The sequence below is a fragment of the Lichtheimia ornata genome (genome assembly GCF_029851405.1).
Source record: "Lichtheimia ornata isolate CBS 291.66 chromosome Unknown scaffold00115, whole genome shotgun sequence".
NCBI classification, from domain to species: Eukaryota; Fungi; Mucoromycota; class Mucoromycetes; order Mucorales; family Lichtheimiaceae; genus Lichtheimia; species Lichtheimia ornata.
The window spans coordinates 8,637-31,193 of record NW_026695435.1 but is presented as its reverse complement, the minus strand read 5'-3'; the positions used below and the strand labels follow the sequence as shown (position 1 = coordinate 31,193).

Below are 22,557 nucleotides of genomic sequence, written 5' to 3'. Positions count from 1 at the left end.
GTCAAAGAATTTGGATAGTATTCGAACTGATGTTTCACTCTTTCAACGTGTTTCCTACGCCAGTACTCGGCAGCTGACGTTCAGCAGGCAACGACAATTCTTCCATGCAGGTATTGCCTTCTTTAACAGCGGTTGCAAGAATGCCTAATGTAATATCTGGAATTCTCCTATTTCTGGTCACTTTGATCTGTGTAAAAGCAGGTTGAATGATACACCCAACCAACACATGTAGTTGGCTAGATTGAGGGATCATTCTGGCTTCGCAAAAGCAGTAGCTGACCCGTATTTATAGTATTTTAGACTATGGTATTATATCACAACAAGGAGGCTTAAGCGGAAAATGGATGACTATATAGTGCTGTGAGTGAGGCGCAAAGTGGCAAAAGACGATCAGAATGGCAGATGTACCGTTTGTCGGAAGAAGCAGAGGTCACTTTGTAGACAAAATCATCGGATCGACCGAAAGGACCTGGTGCACCACAATTACTCATAACTTGAGATTTTTAAAAGGGATTTGGAACCTTGACGAGAGTGATCAAATTAATCATCCTCTCGTGGCTGAAATTCATGCTTGGTTCGATGCGCCAATGGGAAGAGAGCAAGTGATGGATATCTCATGCAAAGGTCCGCAGCGCGTTAAGCTTGGTGGATCTTAAACCTATGGCTTACACGAAGAAAGCGACCGCATATATACTCGATTGCAGCCCTTCAATGGGTATCACCTTACCCAATCACGATCGCATCGCTTATCAAGAAGCAAAAGACATGATTATTTCTAAGCTTGAAGACCGTGTAAGCTGTCTCTTATTGCAAAAGTCGTCATTGTCACTTATGGACGTTTACAACAGATTCTCGCCGGAAGGAAAACTGATCAAACAAGCGTTATCTTGGCAGGCACAGAAGGTAAACGCATTTTAAGAAGTTAGGCATGATTACCAGTGGTTCACAACCAGCCTCTAGGCACCGATAATATTGTCGCGTCAGAAAAACCAGGACAGTATCAGCATGTCACGACGTTGTCTGACATCAGTCAACCCGACCTCGCACTTGTCAAGAAACTAGACAATGTTCAAATATTGGAATCCGAAGACTGGGCTGCAGATAGTAAGGAAATGTATGTGAGGATAAGTCCTATCAATTAAATGGCCGTATAGTGTTCGATGCCATCATCGTATCCATCGAAGTAATTCGGAAGCATTGTCGCCATTTGAAATACGACAAGCATATCCAAGTGATCACCACACTTGACAATGAAATCGATTGGCTGGACACTGAAGCTATTCAAGCCATGCTGAAAAGAGAAAACATATCCATCACAGCTATGTATGTATGCTTTGAAGGGAGGTAAACAACATGATACTAATTTAAATGCAGTTGTGTGGGTCTTGATGACACATTGAGCGGCAAAACCAAACCAAGCGAGAGACAAGTATGATATTCACCTATTAGTGAGAACAAGGGAAAACTCAACTTGATTCATTAGAAAATGAATGCTAAACACTGGGAAATGTTTATCGAAGGAGTTCCTGGCAGCGAACTTATCGACTACGAACCAGTCTTTAAAGAGATGCAGAGATTCAGGAAGAAGGAAGTGCGACCAACTCCAACGTATCGTGGATACCTTCATCTTGGTGATCCTGCTACCTATCCCGATACATCTTTGGCTATAAGTGTGAATATGTATGCTCAGGTCTACGAGGCGAAAATTCCGACTGCCAAAAAATGGTCGGCTATTTCACGCGTAGTTGATGGTCACAACGAAAGCGGACAATCGAGCCATCAAGTTGAAATGGAGAAGACGTACGCTATCAAACGTGCAGACGAGAGCAACGACGAAGGGGGAGACACCATCATGAACAATCCAGTTGATGAAAAGGACATTCAAAAGGCCTACAGATTTGGCAAGACCCTGATTACCGTATCGGAAGAGGTGGAGGACTATTTGAAGCTTCATACCGAGCCAGAGATGACCATTCTTGGTTTTTATCATACCAATGCAGTAAGCACACAAGACTTACCTGTATGATCCTGCTCTGAAAGTAATCCCTTTAGATCCCAAGAGATTATTTGATGTCCAATGTTTATGTCATTACCGCAGGAAGCTATAACTCTGCATTTGCTGGAACTGCCATCTCGGTCTTAGCCCAGACATTGAGGAAAATGTCTGCTGTAGCCCTTGTTCGGCACGTTTCTCGTGCGAACGTACCACCCAAGCTTGCAGTTTTATACCCACACTTTGCGGAGAATGTAGACGCTCTTCGTTTTGTTCAGGTAACTTGACAAACTGAGTTTGTTTCACAAGGTGCTTATAATGTATTAGGTTGCATATGGCGGAGGCGTCCGTCAGTTTACGTTCAACTCTTTGGATAAGGCTTTGACAGCTTCGGGAAAGATTATCGAAACCGAGCATCCTTATCTACCCACAAAAGATGTGGAAGATGGCATGAAAGATTTGATCGATATGATGGATATCGAATCTTTAGGCCAGGACGAGGAGGGGTAATGTGATAGCTACAGGCAACCTTCCTAAATGACTCATTTACATATTATTAGGAATGAATACCTGGATCCGGAAGAAACGTATAACCCGCGTTTGTGGTTAGTCAACAAAGCTATCACGACTCGAGCATTAAGACCCGCTGCACCGATCCCTGACATCGACCCGCGACTTGTGAAGCAACTGGAGCCAATACCAAAGCTCCTTGAACGATCCCAAGAGCCGGTTTCTCGTCTTAAACGGCTTTTAAATATCAAGCAAGGTGAGCGAAATAAAGTACTGTATTTGAGAAATAAGGCTTACTAGTTTCAATAGTTGATCCAACGAAGAAGAAGAGGCGCTATACGGCTAATGATCAAGTAGCTGGAGAGGATCACGGTGATCGACGGACTGTGGAAGATATTGTACGAGGTGGCGAGCAAGGAAGCAAAGGTGTGGGTAGTCTTTTACAGAAATCCAGGGATGTACGCGAGATTTCCATGGCCAATCCTGTTGCCGACTTTGAGGACATGGTCAAAAATATGAATGAAGATTTAGTGACAGAAGGTGGGATAAAGCTATGTCAAAAATCATGCAATGCTAATTATGATTCCTTGCGTAGCGGTGACACAAATGACCAAAATGATTCTCCAACTTGTTACCACGTCTTTTGGTGATAGACAGTATGGAACTGCCATGGATTGTCTCAAAGTGCTAAGATCGACCGCTGCAAAGGAGAATGAATCTGAGGATTTCAATCGCTTCATGATTCAGTTAAAGAATGCATGTGACCCGCGAAATCCACAATCACGTCGACTTGACTTTTGGAACATGATGAAGAAGGAAAACATTACATTGATCACAAACGAAGACGCTCCTGATAGCGAGGTGACCCCAGAAGAAGCCGAAACTGTAATAATACCACCCATTTATTCGTTATTGAGTTACTCATTGTTGGATATTATAGTATCTTAAGGGTGTTGACAAAGCCAAGGAAGTATTAACGTCGACACCAATGGAAACAAGGGAAGAGGAAAATGAGATGGACGAAGACGAGGATTTGGTAAGTTTTTTTTATTAAAGGGATAATATGAATATACACTTACATATTCTAGTTTGCGATGATGGAGTGAACAAAATCGTAGCAGAATTGTAGCCATTTAGCATCATAGCGGATATAAAGGGCCTTTTACCAATTGTTGCACTTGAATTCTTCAAACAAACGCGTCTGATTTGCCTTCCTTATTCATGATATGGTACTTTTTCAGAAATCAGGCAATACTCCCTCAGCATCGCACACCGATCGAATAGCGCACGACTATGGAAAGGAAAATGTGAAGGACGACAGACAACAATCGAGTAATCTTACTTTTGCAAAGAAAAGTGCAGTTGTACCAAGGCGACGCATTACGAACGACGACGACGATGACGACGACGACTTTCAAACATTGATAACACCAAGGCTATTGAGTGGCAGAAAGCAAAAACGGCGTAGAAAGAACACCATATCACAGAGCGTTTCGCAAGAACCACACAAGTCCACAGCAACGAGGGGGGGTTCTGAGGCTAGCAAGTCGAGTCCGATCAATATCAAGCAAGAAAAGCAAGCTGTATTCGAGATAGAGGATTTGGAGGATATTGTTATCAAACAAGAACAACGGCCTAATACCACCTTTGAAATCGATGATTTCAGCGATGACTCTGATCAAGAACATGAACAACAACAGCAGCTACCATCCGTTGAACCAATTATTGATAAAGTTGATCATTCAATGGTTAAACAAGAGGCAACAGTATTCGAGGTTGACGATGACATATTGGATTGGTCAGATCATCATGATGAAAACAATACCCCATACCAGAGTAGACGACTTATCAGTACATCTGATGATGATAATGATATTCAGACAAGTCCACGACTTTTACAACGCATGACCAAGGTTCGTGCTTAAGTAGATTGGATAAAAAATCGAGTTAACTAATACATCTTCCAGGCTTTAGAGGAGGATGAAGAATGTCCCTTATGCTTTCAACGATTTTCCCGATCTATCATCAGAAATCATGCTTCCGACTGCGTTGGTATTCCATCAAGCTCTGAGGATGAACCACCATCACGCAATGCACGAAGTAACACTTTGAACATGAACCGAAGACGACAACATCGAGTATCACGACAATCACAATTACCGCCTTCCTATCAGCCCCAAAGACGAACCCAAACAACAAATGGGCGAATCGATATCAAAGATCGAGATACCACAGCAAGTCAGGAATACCGTACATGTCCTATATGCAGTGATTGGGTTCTCATCGAAGATCTCGAGACACATGTGAACATGGAACTTGAAAATATGGAGCGACAACAACAGCAGCAGCAACAGCAACAGCAACAACAACAGCAACAACAACAGCAACAACAACAGCAACAACAACAACATTCATCTTTATCATCCAGCCTACCAACCGAGGAGCCAATACCCGTCAGTGATACCGAGTCTGATGGCAGTATCATTGATATAAGTAACGAACCAGCAGAGACCAATGAGGACGATGGTTATTTATCGCCCTTGGAAGGATTTGTCAGCGTGCAGGAAAGTCGTAATCAAGATCCTGAATTTGAACGTTACTTTGAACAAGTACCCACTGAGACGACTGCATCCACATCTCGAAGGAGAAGACAACAGCAGAACTCGTCAAATCGTCGTACAACAAGATACCGTCGTTTCAACCGTAGGCAATATTTTGCAAACAAAGCCAGGCGAACTAGGAAATAGCAGTAGTGTCGACTCTTTCATTATTAAAAAGCGATCGTTCTTAATCAGGAGAAGTTCATTACAAGGTGTTGGGGTAGGGAGAGTAAAAAAGAAAGGATGTACATTATGCACGTCGCACAGGTAATCGAGTGCCACATACTAATCTACCTGGACGGCATTGACCTGTCGTAATTCTGTTGCTGGCACTAGAGGGCGACATTGTGTTATTACTATGATTGAACGATGATGCATGCATCTTGCGGACTGGAATATGACTGGTTGCAGTTTTGTTGTTAGCGATCAACGTTCGTGCGTTTGGGATAGTACTTGCTGACAAACGCAATCGTGGTATGCCACTCGCTCTATTACTAGCACTATTGCTGTTGTTGTAATGAATGTGGTTGATATCCTCGATTGGCTTTTCTTCATCATCAATAGTAAGTGCTTGATCTGTGGGGCATTTATCGATTATTACATCTTCCGGTAGTGCACGGCCGTCTCTGAAATTGCCATCTCCTATAGCGCTTGTTTCAACACTCGATGACGGTTCGAGGTTGTCATCATGTTGTTGTACAGTATGTTTTTGATTCCTAGATATCATTGATGCATTGTCATTTATACACCTCTCTCCTTCCTCTTCTATGGATACTGCTGCTGTGTGTGCAGGTATGGTGGCAACCGATCCTGGGATAGTAGCAATGGATCGCTCTTCATGATCCTGGTCGTGGTTTCCAATAACAGTGTCGTCAGCTTTTTGGTCTGATTCATGAGAAATATTCTCAAGGCTTGATACAAGTGACCGAGTAGATTGGGTATTATCGGTTTCGGTGGAAGAACAAGAAGGCGGGACGCTGATATCAGAAGCAGAAATGGTTGTCTTGTCAACAGCTGTGCGCAAATTACGTTTGCTGATGAGACGAGTGGTTGGAAGGGGATACGTTGGTTTATCTTGAGCTATATTTTTGACCGATGGTCTTTTTTTCTTTTTGAAGAAGAACATGATGGTAAGAACTGCCGTTCTCTTGGAGAAGAAAAAAGGGGAAAGAAAAGGGGTGAACTTGTGTATCCGATTTTACTTAGGGAGTGCATAAGCGATAACACGTCCACCGGGTGCAGCTGGTTTCCCACACAATCCTTATCATGCTTTATTTAAAGGTAACATGTATTAAACGTAACGTATTTCATCTATACCCAAGCTGCGTCGCACTTGCATGATCGCGATCAGTTCCTTGATGGATTCCTCCAAAATAATCACGTTGTTCAATAACATGGACAATGAAATCTCAGTGGATTTATCCATCCTCCGTGCCTGAGAAGGATTGACAGCCTTTGGAGCAAATGTGTCTTCATCTTCAGGGTCAAGGCTAAAGATAGGTTCCTCATAATCGGATACGAAACGGGCACTAAATTGTGGTTGAAGCCGTATATTTCGAGTCTTCCGGGCATGAATAGCAGGAGGAGAAAGTGGATTGGCAATAATGGGATTGGGGGTATTGGATGCGGATGGTGTAAGCAATGAATAGATAGATTTCCCAGGGGCCGCTACTGTCGCTGTTGCTGTACCAGTAACCGACGTTGATGTAGATGGGCGCATAATCACTGATGCTCTTCGATTGCTTCCAGTGGGCGGACTAGGGAGACCAAAAGTCTTGCTATCTGGAAAGAGCGATGCTCTGCGTCCTGTATTTGTAGTAGCAGAAGTGGTTGTTGTAGTGGCAGTTGTTGTGGTGGAGGAGGAAGATATCATGACAGGAGTTGCCGCATTATCGTGACTGAAATCGTTATCTCCCATCATTAAACAATTCCTTCGTTCTTCAAGTAATTGATCAAAGTCATCGACTTCAGAACGATAGCAGTCAATTTGTTGTGTGAGGACTTGGAATAAAGTGAAAAAGGGGGGATAGGATTTGAATTGCGTACGTGCTGTCATGCGAGCCGAATTTAATTCTGCGCCAAAATCAACGGATCGATCATCATTCTCATCAAGGTCATTCTCTTCATCATGGATAGGATCGATGGTAGTGGTGTTAGTAGCTGTATTAGAATGCGATGCGTAAATGTCGTTTGCGCCAATGCCATCAGTATTGTTGCGATGAGGAAGTTGTTCTGAATGATTTAGAACAAGTATGTCTTCGGGATTCGATCGATCAGATTCGCGGAAAGTGACCCAACCTTGCAAACTTCGATAAGGACAAATCGCGAGTGCAGATATAACTCCAACGAGCATTAAATTCAATTCAGGAGATTGCGCAAAGAATGGGTTCAAAAGGTCAAGAAGGATTTGCATCAGAGGATCGTTACGTCTGATATGATACTTGAACAAGTTACTGGGTGGTTTGTAACAAGAGCTTGCTTGGATTGCAATATCTTTGCTGTCATCAAATCGTTGCCCGTACTTGAAACTTCGTCTGCGCTCGCTTTTAGGTGTTGGAGGACCGCCAGAGTGTTCAGGAACTCCATGCATACCAGTCATGGTTTGATAACATACATCACACTCCATGCACGCTTCCATATCTTGTAAATAGTCTTCATATCCATTATTATCATGTTGATGTTGGTTGCGTACGCGAGAAATGAGTGAAAAATATAATTCAATTTCCCGCAAATGATGTGAGATTGTTGTTGATGGCTTATCATTGTTGCTGTTCACATCATCTGCTTGATAAGAAAGTAAGCGCAGGGAATATCGACAATGGCGTGTAATGAGAGTTTTGAGTAATTTCAGAGTTGCAATGACTGTTGGCTGCGACTTTGAGTATTTGAGACGATACATGATCAAATCTTTGAGAGTAAAACGACCGACATCATCGCCATCATCATCCATTAAAAAGCCGACCACCAAGCTGGAGAGTTCATCATGGTGCAAAATTTGTAATATGAGATCAAGATAGCTGATAACTGCAACCGATGACCCATCTCTATCTGAGCATTCTTCAATCGTTGGATACAAAATCTTCTCCAGAAAAGGTGCACGGATACTTTGTAGTAGACGGGCGCAAATTTCAGTGTTGGGACAACGAATAAGTACATCTTGACAAAATTCAAAGAGCTTTAAGAACGAGTCCAGCTGATAGCGAAAATTGGGAGAACTTGATAACTCGACCCCAAGTTCCAATGGTATCTTGCCGGGTGATACTTCGTGACCAAGCAGATAGGCAGCGAAATCCGAATTGATCTCAGCATCATTTTTGATAACCAGCTTGCGTGGCAACTGAGAATATAATGCACATAGACCAGCACCCATCGTCAATGCAAAATCGGACTCAAGAATGAAGTCGCCTAGTTGCTGCGTGGCCATTTCCATGATAAACAGTAATCCAGTCCTCGCATAATCACCAGTACGACCCTCTCGATGAACGAAACGTAACAAATAACTGAATAACAAGAATTCATATTCAGGTTCCTTGCCAGATTCAGGTGTACGAATAGGATTCTCGGGCGGTTGCTTTGTTTTTTGCGGTGTAGTGAGCCAACGTTTGTCGTGGAAGAAAATGTTGAGTAACACTGGACGACCATGTATTTTTGAACAGATTGTATACATCAAATCCACCAAATCCTCGTGGTATATATCACTTTGACGTTGATCAATCACACAGAATCGTAGCAACTTGATGGTCGGACCATGTACTTCTTTATGCTCCAAGAACCAGTATCCCAATAAATCAACCATGTTGGCTATCGTTCGTATCAATTCTCCACGTATCCCCACAGGATGATCAGACTTCTCCGCCACATTGACAAGTCGCCGTAACAGCTGATTCTTGAGCAAGTATTCCATGCAGTCACCATATTCCATACATGCTCCTGTCGCATCGTCATCTTGCCGTGCTTCTTCATCCACGAGCATATCGGTCATTTGCTGAAGTCGTTCAGGAATATCAGTCTGCTCAACGTGCATGTGCGCCTTGCGATCCTCCACCATCAAGACACTCTATGGTAATACTGTGATGAGTGTTCGTAGTTGCACATTAGCAGATTTGTCATCTTGCTCACGTGTACGTCGTTCCAGCAATCCTGGAACTTGGCCAACTGCATGGCACCAGTAACCTGTGTTTTGCGTGGTACGATAGTCCTTTTGAACTTTGCAAAATAGTAGTCCATAGGTTGCACTTAAGGAAAAAACTAGGTACATTCGACGACTTTATTTGATTTTACAACTCAGGTAGCAGAGCTCGTGATTGATTCAACAAGACCAGCACCTAACCTCTCAATTTCTTTCAAAATCGCACTGAAGTTAGTTGTCGCCATTTTGGATATCTCGTTCTTGTTGCCTTTCGAAGGAACCTTAATTCAATGTTTAATTAGTATCAGTATACGTAGATACATGTGTTGATAATAAAAACTTACCAATACCCCATCCTCGTTCATATCTGCGGGTACAGTATTTAATCCAAGACCCACTCGCCATTGCTTAGCTGCAGTTACTTGAGGATCCCAGACCAATGCAATTTTGTCACCGCCGTGCTTGTCATAGAATACCAACAATGCGTCACCATATACATTCTATCAACTGAAATTAGTTTTTTCTGTGGCTATGACAACATCATTGAAATCTCTTACCGTTATCTCCTTTACCAATTCCGTCACAGGATCAAATCCTACATAGGGTTCTTCACCTAGAATTGGTTTGCCCATCTTTGCAAAATGATTTTTGTGTGCATGAACGTTTTCATAATATCTTGTGCATCGTGATGTCTTCAGCTGAATCACTGCATGATAATCTGCCATTGACGTAGTGTACAAGCCCTATAGGGATAATCAGTCTCTTCCATTCGTCGTCATAAGTGTTCCCACTCCTTACTTTGATACGTTTCACATCATTGAGTGAAAATGCAGTTTCCAGAACCTTCAATGATTCCTTTGCCAACATTTGTATGCGAACAGCAATTGCTTTGTTAGGCCTAGACTGCGACCAGCGCACACCTTGCAGATCCTTGGCAGTGGCCACAAACATGGCACCCTGATTCATTTGTGGACTCCTTTGACGCAACATTGTAAAGTTCTTGAATGCTTCGTCGCGCATGCTGGTTGTTAATTCTTGCTCAATGTCTACCAAAAGAGGTGTCTTGTGCCAACTCCACGTTGCCAGGAGGTTTAATACACGCACGGCACCGGTCATAGGGGATGTTGGTGGGGTCCATGGATGGGGATCCAAAAATACATATGCGCAAAGGAGTTCAATAAGCTCATCGGTCACATGACATGATAAGAGATGGGTGCTGAACCATCGTTTCACAAGGCGAATGGTGGCAGACAATGCAGGAAACTTGGCGCACAAAGCTTGAATGTGAAATGTATGAAGTTGTTGATGATGAAACTGGTACTGGTGCTTTTGGAGCGCCTTTTGTGCCTTCTCCTTTACAAGTCCATCGTTCTTGTTGACAATACTCTTGAGAATCAATTCTTCATGAGGTACATGCAAATGGCATCGGAAAACAAAGCCTTCAAAGTATACGTCCAGATATCCACGAGCCTCCAATTCGTTTGTGAGCGTATGATCATCCACCACGACGGATTCAGTTGCTCGTCGTTTCCTAAGAAGATCTGACATCCTAAGACAGAAAGCTGCTTTGACTTTTTGCAATGCATCCATATCATCCGGCCATTTGCTCGATCTCTCTAATTGTACAATCACATCGATTGGATCAATGTATCGTCCAATCGTTGGCCGGGTCACCAAAGTATTGAAATCAACTGCATGCGGAAGAATAGGTGATGAATAACGAAGGGCAGCTGAGCAAGGATAGATATTGCTGATTAAAAGCGGTAGCTCCCCGTCGATGGACCGAAACATTTTTGCCAAATCATTGTATGCTGTCATGACAGGTTGGAATCCAGTGATCTCGAGACGACGATCGAATACGTTGTTTGGTACGCACTTGGGTACATGTAGAAAAGGATATAATTGATTCGCCCAGTAGTGCAAATGTTCTTCGCTGATATCGAAATGTCGCTTGAGCAGATGTTGTACAATCTTTTGTACAATTGCACTTCTGTTCTCGTATCCTTGGTAATTCCAAACAACACTTTCCACGATGCTTCCATCCTTGAAACGACGCAATTCTGCCTTATCACCCCAAAACTCACGAAATTCCTCGCATTCCTCTGTCTTTTGAGCGTCAGGCCCTTGGTCAACGAGTCGTGGAGCATTGTCAGGATCCAATACAAATCCGATATTGATCGTTTGAGCCGATAATGATGCTGGCTTTAATTGTATGCCCCATGTATGTTCGATATTCCTTTGCACAGCCACAAGATCCACCCGATTCGTCAATCCTTTTTTCAAGACATTGCCAATGCGTTGGACAAGGTATTCTGAATAGATTGGGTACTCCGATCTCGCATGATCGTCGTAAGATGAAACAGTCGTTGAAGATGTTGAAAGTGTCATAAAGTTGTCGAATCTTAATCCTGCTTCGTTCACATTTTGAAGGAACAACGCTTCAAATCGATCAACGGTGTCGTTTAGATATGACATTGCCAACTTGGCCTCATGTTGCAACTAAAAAGAACAAAAAAAGGTAAGATTCTGATTCAAATTATTACGACATGTCCTACCTGGTCTAAGGAAGATTTGCTCATGTGTGCTGCCATGTTCACAGTACCGGTAGGATCGACGATCACCACTTGATAGTGATTCGTAAAGTTCTCAACAGCGAACTATAAACGCAGTGTTAGGGAACGGATAATATCACTGACTCAAGTTTCAGTGGTATTCTTACGTTGTCATGATCCGATTTGCCAATAAAAACAGGGTCCTTCTCAAAATCATGTGTACCTATTTACTTATCAGTACCACTTTTTCATTACAATCATCCTTAATACTTACTTAGGAAGTCAAGCGTGCCTCGCAAAAGTTGATACGAGCTATGAGATGTCGATAATTTACGTCCTCCTCCAGGAAGTCCCCCTTGGAGTAGATAACCCATGATCATGGCAAGCAAGAAAGTATTAAAGCCAGACCCCGTTTGACTCATATCCAGCCCTCGTTGATGAAGCCAAATACGACCCAGCTTTATGGCATCTCGAAAACCTTCACAGCTCTTGCTGTGCTGATATAGAAAGGCAGAGTTGGCCGTCAACGTGGTATCCATCAAGACAGAGGCATTATATAGCGGAGTGGGCCTATGCACTTCATCGTCTGAATCAACGTGTCGCACATTCGCTTTCCCCGGGGCTAATCGATGCAAGGGAAAGACATCAGAAGGAACACATGGTAGAATTCGAATCATGCACTTGGTCTTGGTAAAATCCAGCTCAGATTTATCTGCGATTCTCGGTCAGTCTCGTAAATGAACAAAGTACGAAATATATATATATACATACCTCCAATAGGCTTGACAAGTAGGATAGGGCGGTGGGCATCACCATTAAGCATACCAAATTCAACGGTCAATCCAACCTTGGATTTACGGATCGCGCGTGCAAGGACGGCCAAATAGCAGGCACGCTTATAGAAGTAGCGGTTGTTCACGTAGTCCTTTTCTTGAAAAATAGCCTATACAATATATACATGGTAAGATATGGCATTTGTCTTTGATCATGATATATAGCTTACTGATGGCATTTCCACAGCCACATCAACGCTGAATGGTTTCTTCAATTTGCAAATGGTCTTTAACGCATAACCACCAATCACATTCACGGACGAAGGCTTCTGATACATGAATTTGTATTGCGAATCTTGAGGAGGAGGACTATCAAGTATTGGTACAACGATCTTGTGCTTCTTTTCCATGCTCTTGATGAAATCATTCAACTAGCCACCATACATGCAATTAGCGACTGATTATTTCCCAATCTAGTTTTATCATTTGTTATTACCAGCTGCTCCTTGGTGTCAGGTTCCTTCTCAAAGATGGATTTGACTGCACGCAATGCGTTCAAAAGTCGTTTGTGTTTCTCGTAATCGACCCCGACTTCAGCGAGTAACTCATCAATCTACAGGTAAATGCATGTATAAATATCGATATATATTACAGCACCTATGAACCAAGAACTTACCTCAAGCTTGAAAATGTTTGATTTATAGAGTTCTGCTGTTTCCTTCAATCCTTCGAGTTCACCAGCCACAAAATCATCCGCACCAGTGGAAGGCTTCTTGACAGCATTTCCTGATACGACATCCATTGCTTCTTCCTCCATAGCATCCTCATCCGATTGCGATTCCCACTCGCCAGCTTCACTTTCGTCCTCGTCAAATTCTCCACGCTGCGCTGCTGCCATAAGATCTTGTCCGTCATCGCCGATAGAGTCAGTGTCCGAGACGTCTACTGCTTTTTCAACCGTTTTTGCCTGAATCAATATTAGCATTGTGTTTTACAAAGCGAATCTGGACTCAGTTTTTACCTTTTTGACGGCGATCGGCTGCGATCGTACTTTACGCTTTACGGGAGCCATTTTAAGCAGTACAAGATGTAATTTAGGCGCTGTCAAGGAAGCCGCCCAGAGTAAATCCAGTCACGCAAATTGAATGTCTGTACGGGCGGCACTTCAAGTCCTTTCCCCGTAATCGGTCTTTTTGGCTCGCATCACTCAGTAAAAGCGACTGAATTAGATAAGCCAAAGCTGCTTAAACGTATGTGTCTTTGTATCTTCTAATTAATCGGGCCATATTGGCAAAAAGGTATCTGCAGCATGTCTTTTCCGCATTAATTGTCTCAAATGGTGCCTCATGATTCTTTTAGATAACTTGTCGTTTAAGCCTTAAGGTGATCATTTATTACTCACGTTGTGTGATATGAAGGTAAGTACCCCATTTTTTAAAACCGAAGATGGTCATCTATGGTTACTCGAGGATCCCCTTTTTGACTGCTGGCGGGAACTTGCACCTTCAATTGCTGGGAAGAGCTTCCTTACCTCTCCTTTTGAAGTCTACCAGACTGGTTTGGGAAATGCCGGCTAAGGCGAGCTCCGAGGAAGGGTTGTATGTATTTGGGAAGGTGGTGCGAGGTAATGATCCAGTGCGAGAATTTCATGGAGAGGCTAAACGTGGGGATGATCATCGAAAAGTGTCACTGCGAGTAACTGTCAGGTGTGTTATCATTATCATCACGCGATGAATGCACGGAAACTCAAATTGACTGCCCGATCATTCCCATAGGATTTCTCAAACCCATATGCCATCCGATTGAACCCATAAATGGAATGGTTATTGATAGAGTGGCTGGAAAATGCTTGCACTCATTATAGTAATAAAGGGAATTAGTTAAATGGAATGCATGTGTGGCCGACTTTGAATAAAACGCAATCAGTACTTTGGTTTTTCTTATCCAAGTCTTTAATAAAAAACACTTTTCCGCATGATAGCAATGGTATAGCCATGCAGCACAAAAGCAATACATAGCAGTGTTCTCAGGTGGGGCAGTAATAAGAAGATAATGAATTTGTTCATGGTCTGCAATATTGATCTTATATAACGAATGATCAATGTTTTGAGACTGTGAACTGTTTTTCATTCTCGAAAGCGTCCTTAAACGAAGCTATAGGTACCTTTTAAAAAGCTACCGAGCAAACGCTCAATATGTTGCTTCCTTGATTTACTTGATTTAGTTAAAGAAGTCACCTCGTCGGGAAGAGGAGAAAGCGGTTGCAGCGTAACTTGTGGTTCGCCCATCTCATCGCTCCTGTATAGAAATTGCAACACCGATACACTCGTCAAACGACTTTTAGTTTTTATACCATGCGTGTGCCATGTTAACAATGACCCACTTACGACTATCACTGTTCTAGAAAACGACGCAAAATGGCCATGGGCAGTCATTCATAGTCTTTGTGATATCTCAAAGGCCGTACTCTCAAGCAAAAGGTCATTTGCAGACACCGATTTTGTGCAACTCCACGTATCTCCCCCCCAAATTTCAGCCCGCTATTTGCACCACCCGCCCGGCCCATCCTTTCTTGAAGCCCAGATGAAGCCCAAACATATATCACAAAGGATCCATCAGGGAATAAGATTGGCATCACAAAGACAACAATGGCACATGGAATAAATTAGTGAGGAACTAAAGAGATGATCCAAAGAGCAACGCACGATGTACTCTGACCCATTACAAATACTTAATCAACTCTCCTTAGTATTCATTGAATAACAGGCTCTTGATGATAGATGCGATAAACGAAAGAGATGTGTGATAATATGATGACAACATCCTTGTCTATAAGTGCTTGGGCGTGAGAGCTATTGTCGCCCATGCAAGGAAATGTACATCGAAGTTGATTTTTAACTGCCTATGCGACGAGTGACGATAAGTAACCCGTGCCTATGTTAAATGTGGACACTCAAGGTAGATGAGTATTAGGTACGAAAAATGCCATTCAGTGCTATATGTAGTGTGGCACACTTGATTTGGAGGAGATCTTATCAGCAAAATAAGGTTACACATGTTGTTGACAGGTTACACAAACAGATGGTGATGATAATCTTGGGCAATGTTAGTTCTTCATACACAAGCTATCGATTGATGAGAAAGCTATCCATGATGGCAGGGACAATTGCTTTATACACGCATACCATATTTGAGTATTTACACGTCCACTGGTCCACATTTGATGCAGGATTACACATTGGATGTTCCAAGTTCAGGAGTTTAGCTGCATATAACCAAGGATGGTGTCACTTTTGCCAGAGATACATAACGAGGGACTAGTAGTTGATCCATACTGATCGAGGTGTACATGTATGCATATCCACAAGAGGAGCTGCGGGGGGCTGGGTGGCTGTATCAAGGACGACGAGAGGCACTAAAAAGAATCCATCCCACCTTTCTCCACTCCCATTTTACACATTCAAGGTGAGACACACTCCATTGACGAAGTACAGCGCATTAACTCCTGTCATGCTCTTTAATGCAAGACCTAGATGGGTGAACCAGTGGTCAATGGCGACTCTTTCAACTACAACAAGCACGCGCGCAATCTACCCATGTTTCAAACTTCCATTCCCGTACAACAGGTACGGTCAATCGCTGCAGCGCTTTTACTGCTCAAGTTTGACATTGTCGTGCTGAAGCTCGTGTGTAGATTGCTGTTCTCTCGTTTACAAGATCTAATGGAGGCGTCGCGTGTATTCATTTCCAAGTTGTCCACAACAACACTTCTTTACACTGCCTCTTTTGGGTATGTTGGCAAGAAAATGCGTTTAGATTGGTTTTCCTTGGTATCTCACATTGTGTTCATGGTAGATCGACTTGTTGGATGATGGTACCTGTGGACAGTGACAAGATATTGATCTCAAAGGAAGAACGCTGTACGTTGGTTCAATGGTATGTATGGTATTGGATCTACAATGCAGGACCACTTAATTAATGAGCCTTACAACGAAACAGCAGCAGCACATACTGGATCGGATGAATACAAAGGTTATTTGCAAGCAACAATGGAATGGTATTGGGAACACCTCAAGGTAAAGTGATCATTTTAGGATTTGTCACCTTCAAGTGCACTGATGAAAGAAATAGGCTCTCTTTCGGCGATTACTATTATCACAGCAGCACGTCAAGGGATGGAGTGTACTGTCTTAAGGGGGAAGGTCATGTTGTGGTACGCGGATATTACGTTGGGCTCACGGTGCGACTTCAGTTTAAAAATGCACCCTCTGACCTTTCGTGGAGAACAAAGTATATGCTTCCCATCATTGCACTGCTATACTTTACTCGACTTGGAAGACGATGGGTGTCTTTCTTGGCAACATGGCTGGACCCACGGCTAGTGGTTGTCAAAGTCGGCTGGGGAGGGGCTTCATGTCACCGTTAAAACCGGTGTTTTGACGCCACGTTCCTACGGGAGGCTAGAAGGCAGTGCGGGTACTACATTCCTTGGCAGTGCGCTATTATTATTGCTATTATTGCCGGCGGCAAGATTCATTGGTATGTATAACATTGGATCTACAATACAAGTGCTCTGAATTAACGAGCTTTTACAATGGAATAGCAGCGGCATCATGATATGGTTGACATGGAGATATGGATGGCATGGAGATACGGCTCTTATTGAAGGAAGGATACTATTGAAGTACCACAAGGTAAGAGTGATCGTTATGGGATGTGCACTTACAATGGAAGGTGTGTGATGGTAGGATCAAGAAGGCTTTTGCTCTGCTAGATCACGTGGGCACGTCAAGGATGCTATTGTACTGTGTGCTGTCTTGGGGAGACCATGTTGCCCTTACCACCTCGTGTGGAAACATGTGCTCACGGTGCTATGGCAAGACCAATTTAAATACGCATCCTCTGTTCGCAGTTGCAACATGCGGATCCACGGCTCAGGTTGTGCCAAAGTCGACTGGTGAGGGGCTCAGGTCACCGTTAAATCCGGTGTTTTGGCACCATGCTTCCTTCGGGAAGGGGCTAGTAGGCAGTGCAGGTACCTTGGCATTCTTTGGCATTGTGCCTTTATTTATTGCTATCATTTCTGGTTGCACCCTGAATTGAGAGATTCAAGTACGTATCGTTCCAATGTCTTTGAGATGGAAGTATTCTTGCTGAGAGTGCGTCTTTCTAGGTGGATCATCTTGCATTGAAGTCCCCAGGATTACAGCTATCATTGCTAAGTGTTGTTTTACATGTTTGGAGAATTGTTTACGGTGCATCTATTATAGGTGAACCATGTTAGGATCAAGCAGCATCGTCTTTGGCATCTTTCAGTATCAGCAGGCCGTATTACATCGTTCGATAGTTCTCGTTATCAAGTATTAAACATTCCTTTTGTGTGAGTCTGCAACAACTTCTATTATCTTATGGCTGTTGTTGTCAAGTACTACTCCAGTGCTCAGCTATCTGCAAGTCGTCTCTTTATGGATGGATCTTTGAGCAATCTTTGTTATCGGTGCCATGGCGGATATCATTCCTCAAGTACCTGTACGGATACCTTTGGGCATATCCTCGTGTGTGCTATTTCATCAAGACCGGATTTATTTGTCGCAGTGCATGATGTGTCTCTAATGACGCCTACCCAGGAAGGTCGCTTGATGGCAGCTACTACTGATATGGTGGATGTTTATTTGCTATGGGTAGAACGGGATGGTGCTTTGCTCTTTTGTGTAAAGCATCGTTGGCAGCTATGATTCATATGCGACAGTGTGGTCAGCCCTATCATGGCCCTATCAATTGCGTTTGATGATTACTGCCTTAGCCGTTGGAAGTCAGACTGTCACTCGGTGTCCTTGTGGTAGATATGGGATCATGTATTGCTTTTTGCTCTTATGGGTCGGCCTCTGTGGGCGTGGGATGCTATTTTGTCCTTTTATCAGACCGAACATGTTGGCTCGAGCAGCACCTGTATTAGAAGATGCCATAGAAAATGCAATGGCGTCCCTCGTTATCAGGCGTGGTGCACCGTAGGGGTGAGGATGACGACAAAGCCTTCGCATGGCCATCCTTGTCAGTACATGGGTTTCCATGGAAGCTAATTTGCTACCTTATTATCTATTTATTACAAGACATCATCACTAACTGCGTTCTAATAACTATCTTTTGAAGTGAGATACCGAATAGCCTAGAAATCACCATGGAGAAACTTAGATTACATGCGAAGTAATATCGTTGAATAAAGACTTCCTTTCAATCAATAAATGTTTAAGGTTACTCTTGAAAGTGACGATATGAATGGATATCCTCATTCCTCGACACCGTTGCGTGAGTGATCAACATACACCAAGATTGCGGATGAGTTGTTCATTGTTCACATGCCGTTTAAACGGTTCATGCAGGCAAGAACAATCAAATCATATGAACCGCAAGCAAGCTATAAAATGCCTCTTTTCAACATTGGCGTTTGCTACACACTGCAGCATGATCCATCTCCATGTCAACGAGCAACCAGTATCGTTCGACAAATTATCATTGCAAATACAACAACAATGTTGCTTTATAATGCAAAATCACCATTCCTTGCTCAAATTGGACCAATACGACATTCGCGATGCATCGCCTTGTAGCCAACAATTAATGCGTTCTTTTGCTGTATACCAAGGCCACGATGATATGGTAGAAGCAGGCAATAACGTTGCTTTACAATGCAAAATCATCATAACTACCTCAAATCAGATCTATTCGCCATTCGCAATACATCGCATTGTAGCCAGCAATCAACGCGGTCTTTTGCTGTATAACAAGGCCACCATTATATGGTAGAAGCAGGCACCAATGTTGCTTTACAGCGTTAAATCATCATACCTCGCTCAAATCAGGTCTAGTCGTCATTCGCAATGCACCGTCATGGTAGCCAGCAATCAACGCGGTCTTTTGCCGTATAACATGGCCACGATGACATGACAGTGGGAGCCAACAACGTTACTTTTCAATGAAAAAAATCATACCTCGCTCAAATTGGATCTATTGGCCATTCGCGATGCATCACATTGTAGCCTGAAATCAACGCAGTGTTTTGCTGTATAACAAGATCACGTTGATATGGCAGTGGCAGGCACCAATGTTGCTTTTTCAATGCAAAATCATCATACTTCGCTCAAATCGGATCTATTCGCCATTCCCAATGAACCACTTTGTAGCCCCAGTCAACACAGCTTTCTGCTATTTAAAATGGTCTCGATGATATGGCAGTAGCAGCCAATAATGTTACTATTCAATTAAAAATCATACCTCGCTCAAATTGGACCTATTCGCCATTCGCAAACCATTACATTATAGCCAGCACTTCAAGCAGTCTTTTGGCGTATAACAAGGCCACGTTGATATGGCAGAAGCAGACATTAACGTTGCTTTACAATGTAAAATCATCATACCTCGCTCAAATTGGATCTATTCGTCATTCGCAATGCATCACAATGTAGCCAACATCAACGCAGCCTTTTGGCTATCTACTAAGGTCACGTTGATATGGAAGTAGGAGGCGACAAAGTTACTTTTCAATGAAAAATCATCATACCTCGCTCAAATCAGATCTATTCGCCATTCGCAATGCATCATATCGTTGCCAGCAATCGACGCAGACTTTTGCTATATACCAATGCCACAATGATATGGCAGTAGCAGGCACCAATGTTGTTTTTCAAGGCAAAATCATCATACCTCGCTCAAAGCTCAGATCTATTCGCCATCCGCTATGCACCACGTTGTAGCTCGCAATTCAACCAGAGTTTTGCCGAATAACAAGGCCACGATGATATGGCAGAAGCAGGCAATAACGTTGCCTCACAACGCAAAATCATCATACCTCGCTTAAATAGGATCTATCCGCCATTCGCAATGCACCACGTTGTAGCCAGCAACCAGCGCAGTCTTTTTGCTGTATACCAATGCCACGTTGATATGGCAACAGCAGGCACCAATGATGCTTTTCTATGTAAAATCATGATACTTCGCTCAAATCAGATCTAGTCGTCATTCGCAATGCATCGTCATGGTAGCCAGCAATCAACGTGGTCTTTTGCCGTATAACAAGACCACGATGATATGACAGTGGGAGCCAACAACGTTACTTTTCAATGAAAAAACATCATACTTCGCTCAAATCAGATCTATTTGCCATTCGCAGTGCACCACCATCGTAGCCAGCAATGAACGCAGTCTTTTGCTGTATATCAATGTCACGATGATATGGCAGTAGCCGGCACGAATGTTCCTTTTCTTTGTAAAATCATCATTCTTCGCTCAAATCGGATGTATTCGACATTGGCAATGAAGCACGTTGTAACCGCCAATCAACACACCCTTTTGGCTATATACCAAGGTGGAGTTGATATGGCAGTAGCTGGCAATAGCGTTACTTTTCGTTGTAAAGTCATCATACTTCGATCAAATCGGATCCATTCACCATTTGCAATGCACCACGTTGTAGCCCCCAATTCAAGCACTCTTTTGGCTATATAACAGGGCACGTTGATATGACAGTAGCAGGTACCAACCTTACTTTTCATTGAAAAATCATCATACCTCGCTCAAAATGGATCTATTCACCTTTCGCAATGAATCACGTTGTAGCCCCAAATCAACAAAACTTTCCGCTATATAATAAGGTCACGTTGATATGGCAGTAGCAAACAATAACGTTACTTTTCATTATAAAAACTTCATACGTCTCTCAAATTGGATCTATTCACCTTTCGCAATGCATCACACTGTAGCCCGCAATTCAACGCAGTCGTTTGGCGTATAACAACGTCACGTTGATATGGCAGTAGCAGGCAACCATGTTACTTTTCATTGTAAGATCATCATACGTCGCTCAAATTGGATCTATTCGACATTCGCAATGCACCACATTGTAGCCGCTAATCAGCGCAGCTTTATGCTGTATAACAAGATCACGTTCATATGGCAGTAGCAGGCACCAGAGTTGCTTCACAATGTAAAATTATCATACCTCGCTCAAATTGGATCTATTCGCCATTCGCAATGCACACCATCGTATCCAGCAATCAACGCAGCTTTCTGCTATTTAATATGGTCTCGCCGATATGGAAGTAGCTGGCAATAATGTTAATTTTCATTGTAAAAACATGATACGTCGCTTAAATTGGATCTAGCCGCCATCCACAATGAACCACGTTGTAGCCAGCAATCAAAGCAGCCTTTTGGCGTATACTAATCCCACGTTGATATGGCGGTAGCAGGCACCAATGTTACTTTACAACGCAAAATCATCATACCTCACTCAAATCGGATCTATTCGCCATTCGCAATGCATACAATTGTAGCCAGCAATCAAAGCAGCCTTTTGCTGTATAACAAGGTCACGATGATATGGCAGTAGCAGGCAACAACGTTACTTTTCAATGTAAAACCATCATGCCTGGCTCAAGTTGGATCTATTCCCCATTCGGGATGCACCACATTGGAGACCGGAATCCAAGCAGTAGTTTGACGTATAACAAAGGTCTCGATGGTATGGTAATAGCAGCCACCAATGTTGCTTTTCAATGCAAAATCACCATACCTCGCCCAATTTGTATCTATTCGCCATTCCCAATACATCCCACTGCGGCCCGCAATTCAAGCAGTCTTTTGGCGTATAACAAGGTCATGTCGATATGGCAACAACAGGCACCAATGTTGGATGACGATGTAAAATCATGATTCCTCGCTCAAATTGGATCTATTCGTCATTCGAAATGCATCACATTGTCGCCAGCAATCTACGCAGTCTTTTGCTGTATACCAAGGTCACGTTGATATGACAGGAGGAGGCGACAAAGTTACTTTTCAATGAAAAATCATCATACCTCGATCAAATTGGATCTATACGCCATTAGCAATGCACCACGTTGTAGCCCGCTTTCAACGCAGTCTTTTGGCTATCTAATAAGGTCAGGTTAATATGACAGTAGCAGACAATAACGTTACTTTTCATTGTAAAAACTTCATACGT

At 42.9% G+C, this 22,557-nt stretch overlaps 6 protein-coding genes across 6 annotated transcripts; 3 read left to right on the top strand and 3 right to left on the bottom strand.

The window, feature by feature from the left end:
• Positions 1–711: 711 nt before the first annotated feature.
• O0I10_012186 (uncharacterized protein) lies at positions 712–3,609 on the top strand (the record flags this gene model as incomplete). The annotated part of the gene is made up of 13 exons (XM_058492132.1): positions 712–792; positions 849–903; positions 961–1,104; positions 1,155–1,323; positions 1,375–1,429; positions 1,484–1,999; positions 2,053–2,271; positions 2,321–2,499; positions 2,554–2,759; positions 2,813–3,043; positions 3,099–3,388; positions 3,444–3,539; positions 3,592–3,609. The coding sequence occupies 13 exons, from the start codon at positions 712–714 to the stop codon at positions 3,607–3,609; spliced, it is 2,259 nt and encodes a 752-aa protein (XP_058337089.1).
• Positions 3,610–3,729: 120 nt separating this feature from the next.
• On the top strand, positions 3,730–5,250 carry O0I10_012185 (uncharacterized protein; the record flags this gene model as incomplete). The annotated part of the gene is made up of 2 exons (XM_058492131.1): positions 3,730–4,416; positions 4,471–5,250. The coding sequence occupies 2 exons, from the start codon at positions 3,730–3,732 to the stop codon at positions 5,248–5,250; spliced, it is 1,467 nt and encodes a 488-aa protein (XP_058337088.1).
• Positions 5,251–5,353: 103 nt separating this feature from the next.
• O0I10_012184 (uncharacterized protein) lies at positions 5,354–6,229 on the bottom strand (the record flags this gene model as incomplete). Its single annotated transcript, XM_058492130.1, has 1 exon — positions 5,354–6,229. One exon carries the CDS (start codon positions 6,227–6,229, stop codon positions 5,354–5,356), a length of 876 nt encoding a protein of 291 aa, XP_058337087.1.
• A 165-nt stretch (positions 6,230–6,394) lies between these two features.
• On the bottom strand, positions 6,395–9,264 carry O0I10_012183 (uncharacterized protein; the record flags this gene model as incomplete). Its single annotated transcript, XM_058492129.1, has 2 exons — positions 6,395–9,160; positions 9,223–9,264. The coding sequence occupies 2 exons, from the start codon at positions 9,262–9,264 to the stop codon at positions 6,395–6,397; spliced, it is 2,808 nt and encodes a 935-aa protein (XP_058337086.1).
• A 123-nt stretch (positions 9,265–9,387) lies between these two features.
• O0I10_012182 (uncharacterized protein) lies at positions 9,388–13,629 on the bottom strand (the record flags this gene model as incomplete). The annotated part of the gene is made up of 12 exons (XM_058492128.1): positions 9,388–9,513; positions 9,577–9,732; positions 9,790–9,975; positions 10,031–11,731; positions 11,788–11,889; positions 11,952–12,007; positions 12,059–12,496; positions 12,556–12,727; positions 12,788–12,988; positions 13,054–13,170; positions 13,234–13,524; positions 13,579–13,629. The coding sequence occupies 12 exons, from the start codon at positions 13,627–13,629 to the stop codon at positions 9,388–9,390; spliced, it is 3,597 nt and encodes a 1,198-aa protein (XP_058337085.1).
• A 4,430-nt stretch (positions 13,630–18,059) lies between these two features.
• Positions 18,060–18,569, top strand: O0I10_012181 (uncharacterized protein; the record flags this gene model as incomplete). The annotated part of the gene is made up of 3 exons (XM_058492127.1): positions 18,060–18,112; positions 18,275–18,385; positions 18,479–18,569. 3 exons carry the CDS (start codon positions 18,060–18,062, stop codon positions 18,567–18,569), a joined length of 255 nt encoding a protein of 84 aa, XP_058337084.1.
• Between the last annotated feature and the right edge of the window lie 3,988 nt (positions 18,570–22,557).